At 41.2% G+C, this 12,080-nt stretch overlaps 1 protein-coding gene across 1 annotated transcript in view; it reads right to left on the bottom strand.

The window, feature by feature from the left end:
- Positions 1-12,080, bottom strand: part of ppfibp2b (PPFIA binding protein 2b) — a 101,584-nt gene that overhangs the window by 38,302 nt on the left and 51,202 nt on the right. The window contains exons 4-5 of the mRNA XM_085360135.1: positions 10,247-10,333; positions 8,169-8,282 (exon numbers count right to left, since the gene is read on the bottom strand). Coding sequence (XP_085216261.1) covers positions 8,169-8,282; positions 10,247-10,333 — 201 coding nt within the window. The remainder of the gene's footprint in view (positions 1-8,168; positions 8,283-10,246; positions 10,334-12,080) is intronic.

Below are 12,080 nucleotides of genomic sequence, written 5' to 3'. Positions count from 1 at the left end.
AAACATACATTTTCTGCAGTTTAATAGTTTTTAATGTATCACACTCTTGTTTTAAATCTCTCGTAGAGACATCGGATAGGCAGACTTTCTCAATGCCTCCAAATCGAGCTACTTTTATGTTGTCACTTGTGTTTCATGAGCCTTTGATTATTTTTGTGTGCTTTTACTGTACTTGTTTGTAATTCTTCATTTTCTTTGTTCTGCTTTTAACTGTCTTGTGCTCTCCCTCCCAGTTTTCTGTAACCTTTAAATGTTTCTCAAACGTTTTATTCCGATTTGTTTTACCGTGACTATCTTGTCTTGTGAAGCATCTTGTAGCCTTATAGTTGAGCTATATAAACGTATTATTAATGCAAAACTTTTTTGAGATGGTTTTGGAGCAGAACAACAATCAGAATCATTTTTTGCTTCTCTATTTTTTCATTTGTGCGTGCACATTTTCAAAATGCCAAATGAATCAAATTCAATAAAAAAGATGCTGGGATTTTTTTAGAATTATAGCCACACACTTCTCACATGAGCCTATTTTAAATAACATATATTTAAGACAGAAATTCAATGACTTGTGAGCGGTCAAATAAAGTAGATTACTGTCCATTAAATGTCAGACAAGGAATTTCTTTCTAAACGGAAACATCACACAGTAAACAAACTGTGTCATCACCACAGCCACACAAATGAACAACTAAACCCCATAATCACTCCAGCTCAGCAGCCACACACACACACACGCACGCACGCACGCACACGCACACACACGCACACGCACACGCACACGCACACACACAGATATTTAGAAAATCTCTTTCGTTATGGCAGCTGACTGTCAGTTTGCAATCTAACACCAGTGTCACTTACAGAGGGATAAGCCGCAATATTTAGAGGTAATTCATCCACACGCTGTGGTCATGGCCCACGGCTCAGCTGCCTGACATTTGCTTTCCTTTAATAATGAGGCCGTGCCGTGCATGTGACTAATTATCATATGCACCACAGAATTTATAGATCCCTTTAAAGAGGCTGTTCATCTGGACGTAGCGTTTTGTGGGAGAAATGTTTCGTCACTCATCCAAGTGACTTCTTCAGTCTCAGCTGACTGCAGGTTTCCCCAAATCTTATAAACAGGACATTTGCATAATGACTGAAACCAGCCCACTGAAGGTAGAATGGGCTGGGAGGTCAGTTCCTTAATCTTAACCTCATACCACAGGCTATACCCAGGGGAGTCTACACCAAGCCTGTATGGTTTACCAAAAATACATAAACAGGGTGCACCTTTAAGACCGATTGTCTGCATGATCAACTCTGTCACCTATAACATCTCCAAGTTTCTGGCTTCGATCCTCAACCCGCTGGTGGGCAGCTCTGAACACCACATCCAGAACACCCTGGATTTTGTTGAGAAGGTGAGAGATGTCATTATGGAGGCAGATGAAACCATGGTCTTGTACGACATTACATCTCTCTTCACTTGCATCCCAGTCACGGAAGCGTTGGAGGTAGTCCGTAAGAGATTAGGATGACCCCAACCTCAGCAACAGGACCACTCTCAGCATCGACCAAGTGTGTTTGAACTGTGTCTTCATTCCACCTACTTCACATACAAGGGTCAGTTCTACAGGCAGAAACATGGGTGTGCCATGGGCTCCCCAGTTTCACCCATCGTGGCCAATTTGTACATGGAAGAAGAAGCAGAAGAACTGCACATCAAGAAGGCCTTGAGTAAATGTGGTTATCCCAGCTGGACTTTTGTCAAAGTGGGAAAGGCACCTAAAGAAAGCTCCAGCCGATCCAGGAGAGAAGGACAACCGCTGCCCAAGTGAAAACCTGTAGTGATCCCATATGTGTCAGGAGTATCGGAGCAGTTGAGACGCATTTTTTCTAAACACCGGGTCTCTGTGGCTTTTAAACCCCAAAACACGCTGCGCCAAAAACTGGTCCACCCCAAGGATCGGCTCCCCCGACACAAACAGAGTAACATAGTGTACGCTGTTAAGTGCCAGGAGGATTCCCGGGATTTATACATCGGGGAAACCAAACAACCTCTGGCGAAGCGGATGGCACAACACAGAAGAGCCACCTCGTCAGGCCAGGACTCTGCAGTCTGTTTACACCTACAGGCCAGTGGACACTCTTTCAAGGATGAGGATGTACACATCCTGGACAGGGAGGAACGCTGGTTTGAGGGCGGAGTCAAGGAGGCCGTTTACGTGAAAAGGGAAAGACCATCTCTGAATCGAGGAGGGGGCCTAAGGATACATCTTTCGCCATCTTACATGCTGTGATTGCAGCCATTCCCCAACTCTCTGTGAATGGTACTCATGGCCATTGATCAGTGGGTTTTGGTCAGTGGTTGTTGATCAATGGTTATGAGAATTTGCATAATTAAGATTAAGGAACTGACCTCCCAGCCCATTGTTCCTTCAGTGGGCTGGTTTCAGTCATTATGCAAATGTCCTGTTTATAAGATTTGGGGAAACCTGCAGTCAGCTGAGACTGAAGAAGTCACTTGGATGAGTGACGAAACATTTCTCCCACAAAACACTACGTCCAGATGAACAGAATCAACTTTTTGGAGATTTACTATCTATTTGTTTAAAAATTAAACACTCAATAAAATCGCAGAAGTAGAAGTTTGGTACTGTTTTTGCCTGTGAACTTACCTTTACATCGCTCACTATGTTCTGAAAACAAATCCCATGCTGTTCTATTCTCTCGGTGTAACTAGCATGCTGCCCTATTATATGTTACAGTAGGCTCTGGTGCATAGGTAATCTTCTTATATATTTACCCCGTCATTTTATGTCATGTCATAAGTAGTCATCTACTCTCAGCCCCTTTCAAATATGCACTGCTTCTGATTTTAACACGTCAGTTTTAGGTCTGTTTGAGCACCTTTGCTTGCTCCCCTGTAAAAAGTTACATCAGGCACTTTAAACCTAGCAACAGTTCATTTTTTATGTTTTTCCGCTATGTGTTGACATGCCAAAAGGTTATGGAGATATGAGTTCTTCACTTCAGGCAGGTGAGCTTTTTTGACTCAGATGTGACCATATTTGGACGAGAATGTTGAGATCTAAGTTATAAGCTAAGGCTTGCAAGCTCTGGTTTTCATGTTGCATCTATAAAATGTAGAGGTGCAAAATCAAGATACATAAAAATATCCTCATTTCACTCACCAAAAGGCAAAGCACAGATTCACTAGGCATTCTGTGTGACATGGTCCCAAATGACAGAAAAAGATTGCCAACACAGTGGAAAGGCTCAGTTCAGTGACTACAGTTAGCTGAAATGAGGCCTGACCAAAATCAGCTATGACTCTTCATGCTGGCATAGTTGTTAATCCAAGCAGTCGGCTGTTTAGGCTAACCTTAAATCTACCCAAATGTTAACACATTCATCTTTCACATGAAAGATCCCCGGCTCAACACCCAGAGGAGACACTAACTAAACCTCAAAGGGGGTGACAATCTAATGCACTCCTGGTCCCGATCCAAAGCCCAGATAAATGGGATGGTTGCGTCAAGAGGAGTGTCCTGTGTAAAATCTGCTCTGGTTTAAAAATCTGGACACAGCCACTACAGCAACCCCTTGGGAAATATGGAAGCAGCTAATGTCCTCAGACATGCAACTGGACGTTGGCGCAGCCTGCACTGGCATAAATGCTGGCATGGCTTCAGCTTTGAGTAGGTTCAAGGCTCTGCTTAGATTCACCACAGAAAGAAAACTCAAGCGTGACCTTTAGAGCCAACCTCAAGTGCCAACAGCAATTTTGGCACTTTCAGGATCCTCAGCCTCAGTGGTTCTCATTTGATTCAAGCCATTCCCATAACTGTAGGTAGGATGTGGCAATCATCATCATTTGCAAGTTGCAACATTTTATTATTTTATTATTATATTATTGATATTTCTCAATCTCTGGTTGCCAAATCACGGACTGTTTTAGAGACCTCCGCCTTTTTGTTTTGGCCAAAAACGCAGAAAATAAAGAAACATCAGCCAGAGAGTGCATGGAAACCAAAAATACTGGGAAATTGCTGGGCTGTTGATATTTTTTGGATAATAATGAAGACAGTGAATGACGTCTGCTGTTGAGTCAATTACATTTTTAATGAACATGGCAAAATATTAAAACATAATGGCCCATGAATGTTTATGCACGTTATACTTGTCTTGTATGTTGTTTAGGATACTGTGTAACTACAACAGTGTAAGCCGTGTAGACAGAAATGTCTCAGTACAGTAATTTTTATGTCTAAATAAAGGCACTGTAGGACATGTAGTCACAGTATGACTACATGTGTGGGTGGATATCCTCCAGCATGAGAACTCTGCACCCTGTGGTGTGTGTGTGTGTCCTGAGGGCTATTTCTTATTAGATTAGTTGTGGTTCCCACAGCAAACAGCAGCCCTGCAGCGCTGAAACATAATGCTGCATGGCTGGATAAACTCTTGTTCGCCTGTCGCTTGTCTCTCTCGCTCACACACAGACACACAACTTGTTTGTGTTTGCTCATGTGAATACTATCCTGTGAATACACTACACAGAATCAGACGTACAGCATCCATCTCCACGCCCAGCTGACGTCTGTTAACGGAGGCGCTCATGTTTGCAATGTGCTGCCGTGTGAAGTCCCTTAATTTCAGGCGTTTTCAGGTGTCCTTCTACCCCTGTACAACTTTTTGTTTTTCGGCTTCATGCTGACTGTCCACTTGAAGGTGCTGCACTTCACTTTTTCCCATTTTCTGGGAATAATCTAAGCTTCAAACATCTGTGGAGAGTTCTTAAGTCAGGGGTGTCCAACTCCAGGCCTCAAGGGCCAGTGTCCTACAGGTTTTAGGTATCATCCTGGGTCAACACACCTGAATCGAATGATTAGTTCATTACCAGTCACTTCAAGACATGTTGAGGAGGTCATTTAACCATTTAGATGAGCTGTACTGGATCAAGGACACATCTAAAACCTGCAGGACACCGGGCACGGAGTTGGACACCCCTGCCTTAGCCTCCTAAGACCTGAACTCTTCCACAGCATGCATTTTTAATTTCTCTTTGATATTTGGGCATATTGGGGCCCGATGAATGTAAAAACAAAGAATTACCAGATTTTTTTTACCTTACTTTTGTTTTTAAGAAAAATAAGAGCCACGTATTAGGATATTCGTTTAAAATTTTGAAAGAACAGTAGCAGTATAATGTCCTCGTAAGTGGATATCAGGCCCTTGTAGAGCAAAATTGAGTATTTTGGTCTAAATAACCCAAAATGTCCTAGGAGGTAAAGTCAACTAACTTAGCATCCAACAATCCGGAGCTTTGCTGATATTTTGTTTTTCAAAATCTTCATTTTGTTTTTTTTCCCCACTTTTGCTAATGAAAGCATTAAAATATAAATGTGATTTTATGTGAAAACATAAACCCGCAGAAATCAGAAGATGAATTTATCGTGTGTCACAACCTCGGTATGATCCAAACCAGTGTACTCATACTTGTGTATTAGACACTGCAGAAGCAGACGTGTTTGCCACCTTTTAAATCCTTCAAACATGCCCTGTAATTATGCACGGAGAAGATTTAAGAGGTACATAACTGATAATAAAATACAACAGACACAACAGACGAGATAGAAACTGAAAACACCGGTCCACAGTTATCTTTCTCCTCACTCAGCCCTCATCTCTGCAAACCAAACATCTCATATCAGATTAACTATTTGAGCAGCGGTCGTAAACTGTAAAAGGGAACCACTCGCAGCTACTAACAAACAACCACAAACCAGGACGACAGCTGCAGATCAGTGCAGCTAAAACCAGGAAACACCACAAACGTCAAGTCACAAACCAAAAAGAAGATCAGTAGCAGCAGAGATTTTTTTTTTAAAAAAAGAGAGAGAGATGTTTTATTCCTCCTGTGTTTTTACCTAAAACTGGTTTAGATCACTTGAAAAAACATCAACAGCAATAACTAATAGATAACAAAGGGTGGCTGGATGAGGGAGAAAAACGTCACGGCCGCGGTGGGGTATTTATTTGGGGGCTGTGGCCTTTTTATCCTCTGTGCCGACAGCGAGGAGGACAAAGAGCCTGTTGACGAGTCTAAACAGAAGCCTGATTCTGTGATGCACAGAGCTGCAGGCTTGTTGTGTCCAGCTTGGCAGAGCTCACGAGCTTGCCTCACTGGTGACGGCAACCAAAACAACTGAAACGACTAGAAGACTCTGCTTCAGAATTATGACCTACTGTGGGCAGCAGTAGAGAAATCCAAAGACTGGCCGGCTGAATAAACTTTCCATTTACTGCACTTTGCTCTACAATTATTGTCCAGCAGTGCCTTAAAGTGCTAAGTGCTTAGGAGCGCATACTAATGGGATTTTCAGTAAGGACAGACGTTGATGCACATGAGATAGTATTTACTTGTTTCCTGATACTGAAGACAACAAAACTATAAAACAATACAGATTCAACTGTTGCCTCTGTTCGCCTTGCACACATTTTGCAACATGTGACTGAGATCTTCACGCAGGATTAATATAGTCTGTATTTGACATTAATTTTCATATTCAAAAAACCCCAAAGGCTTGATGCTTTGACAATTCTTTTCAGTTAAGGACAAAGTATGTACATATAGAGAGATAGATTATATAGAAGTTATATGAAAATTGCTTTGATGTTAAAAATAAATCTTTGATAACTCATAGGCCACATTGTACCGACACAAAGGCTTTGATCAATTCAAAGTGTATTCTTCTTTTTATTCGCTTGCTCTTAGTCCAGTTTAAATAGACCTTCAATGCTCTGTCGGTTTCCAAATATATCCCTTTGTTATTAACCTATGTTATAAATGTACTCACAGTTTACCAGATGTTGTAATGAAATGAATATTTAATAATCAGACTGGCCCATTTTCTGTCAACATCTTTCAGTAATGCTTTTGAAACACACAGGATTTCACCGCTGCTCATGTTTTAAAAACCATGTTTATGGAAACCTTTTTTCGGTTTCGTGTATCTGCTGCTGAAATCTGGGCTTTATTTCTATGTTTTGACTGATTCTCATCCCTCCAGGACCGACAGCAGTTGCATTAATGTAAAGTCAATATTAGTGGATTACATCCGATGAATGGGACATAGCTGGTAGCAGAACATTTTACATCCTTTTATCTAAAAAGGTCACCTTCAAACTCACTGTACTGTAAGAGTAAACTCTGTCTAATCTCATTACATCTCACTGAACACTGAGTAACTTCGAGCTCTGACCCTTTAAAATCTAGTTGTTTTGATGTCTCTGTTATACCCACCACACAGCTAAACAGGGACAGAGTCAAAGGAGGCCAGCGAGCATAAAATCAAACTGGAACTCTCAATAAAACACTGCGCCACTCCTTTATTTATTCATTTACAGTAACAACTCACTCCTGCACTTTAGTCACTCTGAACATCCTGTTGGATAACTCCCTGCTATCACCTGAAGTCAGCGACTTGGTATTTGCTCTAACGTAAAACAGAAAAAAGACACGCCAAGTGACAACAAGGTCAACTCAATAAGTATGACCTCTGTCATAGTTTCATTTTCAGTTACCATCTGTCTGGGCACCATTTGAGACCACATTTAGTGTTTTAAATATAATACACTCTCCTCTTTAGGCTGATGCAGTTTGCACTGAGAACAAACAGCTACGGCCCTCTGTAGAGACCCTGTGTTAATACTGTTATAGCAATATATTTTATATACGGGGGTTAAAACAGCTTTCTTAATTGATTGAAATTAAACTAGTACAGAGAACCAAACAAACTGCAGTTCATCTAAAATCAACTTGAGGCTAGTTCCACAAAGTGAGTCACCATTACCACTGGCTCCTTTGTTAAAAGTCCCAAAGTTAGTGGTGAAATCTAAATTTTACAGATGATTTCACTCTCTGCTAGCCTAGCTTGCTGCCTTTAGTTGAGCCACAGTGTTAGCCAAAATGCTAACAATGACATCCAGAAACCACAAAGGCCATGTCCACCTTTTATGCAGTCTATTACTACAAATGCCATTTTCTTGCCATATTGTCTGTACTGTAGCATCAGAATCCCTCCAGGGTGGATCAAGCAACATGCAAACAATAATATTTCATCTGTTCAACATTTTTCTGTGACAGGTTTATAAATGGTGTTTTACACGTGCTTTACCTGTTGGAGCATTTCTTCAGTGGAGGCCAGTTTCTGGCGGTGTTCCTCCAAAGAACTTTCTAGGTCTCTGATCTTCTCTCCCTGGGCCTCCACCTGGTCGGTCAGAACGCTCACCTGGTGGGTGACACAGTCATACTGTATTACACCGTCCTCAGAGAGCGCTGGCTGATCACATGCTTAAGATAAGGAAAAAATAGATAGAAATATGCAGGAGTTTTAGTTGGTAAACATTGTTTCTGCTACACTGGATACTGGATTTTAGTCACTGATACAAGTTTTTATGGGAGATAGAATTACTATTACTATAGTACTATATAATATGCTATATATACTGTATAATAGTACTAATACCTGTGATAGACAAATATTATCAGTTTGAGTCTACCCTACATATTCAAAAGTCCACAGCTTTTGGTTTATGTTTGTGTCTTTATGTCTTTTTCTTCTTTCAATCCACATAAAAGAACACATCATCACATACTTCAACTCCAAACCAACACACACACATTTACTCAGCAGTCTGTCACCTAGGAATGTATTGCACACTTACTATAATCTCTCTGACAACCCATTCACCTCCTGCCAAACGTGCACCCACACACACACTCAAAGATCCCTCCTGTTCACCTAAACGATGCCAAATCCATCTGACAGCAGCTGACTCTCTGTCACTTCAGTTTCTCTGATTTTTACCCCTGCAGCCATGTCCTGTCGCACATTGCTCTGGCACAAAATAATATTTTGTCAAGTTTTTGGCTTGACACTTGTAACCGCTAACAGAACATGAACATGTGTTATTACAGAGGGACTGGTCTGCTAAACCTGCCCTCCCTGGCACTGATGAACCATGAACAAGTGAGTAAATGAATGAACAAGTATCTGAATGAGTCACGTTTAAGAGCCTTGTGTTAGGTTTCGCACCAAAAACATGGATACCACTAACGCTTGACAAACATGACGCAAAGATAAAGTAAGTAAAAATAAAGAAACAACACGGCATGATCTTGATATGACTGTATAAACTCCAAATGCTAAAGACAAAAGTTAAAAATACACCTTACCTCCTTCCTCTGAGCCACACACACACAAACAGAGGTGAATGCTCTCGACAAAGCTAGAAGGAAGTTAGTTACTAACCACAGAGTGTGTCTATACTAGCACACGCTGAAGCAAGACAAAGCTTCACATAAGCAGTCTTAAAGTAGAGGCAGGTGAAAAGGCAGGAAGGCACTACGGAGGGGCAAACTGTCCACAGCCAATTAAATCACCAGTCAGTAAAAACAAGCCCCGGTTCACTTGGATCTCAACCAATCACGGGCAGTGTCAGTTGAGGAATGTGTAAGAAGTAGGTGTGCGGGTGGTGGTGGTGGTGGTAACGAACGAGATGTGGACTTTGTGAAAACTTTGCAAACCGGGGTTGTCCAGACGGGTGGTGCACTTATCATCAAAAAAAAATCATCCGCTCGCGTGGGCTTCCCCAGAGCATAAAACAAACATACACAGAGACACGGAGAGCATAAAGGGGCAGTTCCAAAACGACAAATTAACTAGGAGGGATGTAAAGACAGACTGTGGAAATCACAGCTGCATGAACTGGCTATTAAAGAGTTTTGACAGCACAGAGCACCTCCTGACATCATATAGTTAGATGACATATAATCATCTTTACTGCAGCCGACTAGGCGCTGGCGGTTACTGCACAAGTCGTATGTAAACACCCTCACATGCTTTCGAAGGTGTCCGGACATGTTTTGTTATGAAATAACACGAAATATCTGAACTCACAGGATTACAGATTAAAGGACAAGATGTTTTTCCAGCGTGGAACAAATCCTGCCAGACAGTCTCCTGGCTCATTTATGGCAGGGATCAAAAAGTTAGATGTAGTTGTGCATGCCAAAATAATTACAACCACATCTGAACAAGCAAACTGGGACAGCAAAGAAAAAGTACACTCTGAAAATATGATATGAAAGTACACAGGCAGCATAGGCACGTTGCGTACATCCTGTATGTGTCTTTGTATTAAATGTTCAGTTGACACCGTCTATAACTTAGATAGATAAGAAATATCTGACCTGTAGCACCAGAGACTCCTTGTCTCCCTCTAGGCGAAGCAGTCGTTCTTGGTAAGTTTCATTGTTGGCTGGAGAACAGAGGTTCACCTGGACAAATGCACACAGAAGAAACACACAAAGTTCATGAAGAGGTTAAGGATGAAAGATAAGGGATGGCTTATTTTTATCTTCAAGCACTGAAGCAGAGAGGCACATCCTCTGTCCCTAAATCAGCAAAACTGCAGTCTTGTTTACACCAAAGACTGTATAGAAAAAATGAAGGTAGCCAAGGTGACCGTTTCCAAGCTTCTGTTAGCGGATTTTAGTCAGTGGCTTTTTTGGTGTGTATGTGAGAGGTGGAGATGACAACTTGTTAGCCTGCAACAAAAGCTTCCTAATGAGTGTTTATTTGTCTAAACCACAGATGAATAGATGCCTGCTCATCCTAAACATCTTAGTTTGGCACATGGAAGCTAAATTTGGCAGGTCTGATGCTGAATTACACCTTAACCACCCAACAAACGGGGGGGATGCGCTTCCCCAAGACAGGGGCAATTTCATCTAGCTACTCATAAGCCAGATACAACTAGGTTCTCTAAAGCAGAAAAGAGTATCTATTATTCACAAAACTGCACAAATACATTATAAAAAGTGCTGTTGAAGTCAGAAAATAACTTATTTACTTTGTCTGGGATGCTTTGAACAAAAGCAAAATGCATGATTCAGCAAACATACATATTGCCAATGTTGAATTTAAAATACAAAGACGTGTAAACTGTTAGATTACAGGTAGTCAGACTGAAATATCTATACAGTAAGATTATAAACAGCCAGTAATATGGCTTAGCTGCTAACGTTAAATGCATATAAATGTCAGAATATTGCTGATTTTTGCGCTGCTGATGCTTCAGAGTTTGACAAAGAACCAAGCTGTACACATAATCCTCTCGCTTAATGTCCAGAGCTGGTCTGGGCAAGACTGCTGACTCTTGCACAAGGAACTCACAGAGCCGATGCTGTATAAATACACATTTTTCACAAAGCACATGATACGAAGTTATGAAACATCATCTGACTCATCTGACTTCTGTTAATCTGGAAATAGCAGGATAGCGGAGCCAAATCATCGACATTGTGCTAAAGCTTGTGCTATAATTTCCACCTTTTTCATCTCTGACTACTGTAAGTCTAACAAAACATATCAGATATCAATGTATTTGCAGCAGCCTGTCAGGAGAAAAAGCCGTGTCAGGCTCTGTGTCGAAATAGAAATGCTTTCTAATGTGAACTTAAGAACATGCAAACAGTGAAAGAGACATTTCCCTTTGGTCAGAAGTTCTTTTGCCAGTTCCTTATTACCCTGCTATTAAGGTTATGGCAGAATTATGCACTCCACAACTCAGGAAGTGAAAATGAAAGTCAAGCCGAACAATTTTTAAATGGCTTTATTCCTGAATGATGATGTCTGTCCTGTTTCCATTTCTCTGCTCAGCTTTAAGAGTCAGAATGTGTTTGAATGCTGCTGGCTCCTCCGCTCCCCAACATGCTGCTGCAAACATTTGGAAAGAGAGGAAAACATTCTTATGATAAGATGATATTTTCTGCTTCTGTCAGCAAGATTAGAAATACCACCTGTTGTTAGAAACACTTTGGCTAAATCAGTTTGCACTTGCAGGCCTGTTAAACTGCAGCTGAGATTTAGCTTTGTGCTAACCCTACATAATGTTAAGAAACAGAGTGACGTGTACTGGCCAGTAACACTGTATCAATGCCAAACAAAGACTGTGTGGGAAACAGCAATATTACATTACAGCTCAAACCGAATGAGCTCTTAAAACTGGAGCTTCAACACTAT

This window comes from Diplotaxodon limnothrissa, linkage group LG7 (genome assembly GCF_057381915.1).
Source record: "Diplotaxodon limnothrissa isolate DT_005_m linkage group LG7, D_limnothrissa_male_GT1.1, whole genome shotgun sequence".
NCBI lineage: Eukaryota > Metazoa > Chordata > Actinopteri > Cichliformes > Cichlidae > Diplotaxodon > Diplotaxodon limnothrissa.
The sequence above is the reverse complement of the archived record's forward strand: the minus strand, read 5'-3'. Positions and strand labels throughout refer to the sequence as shown.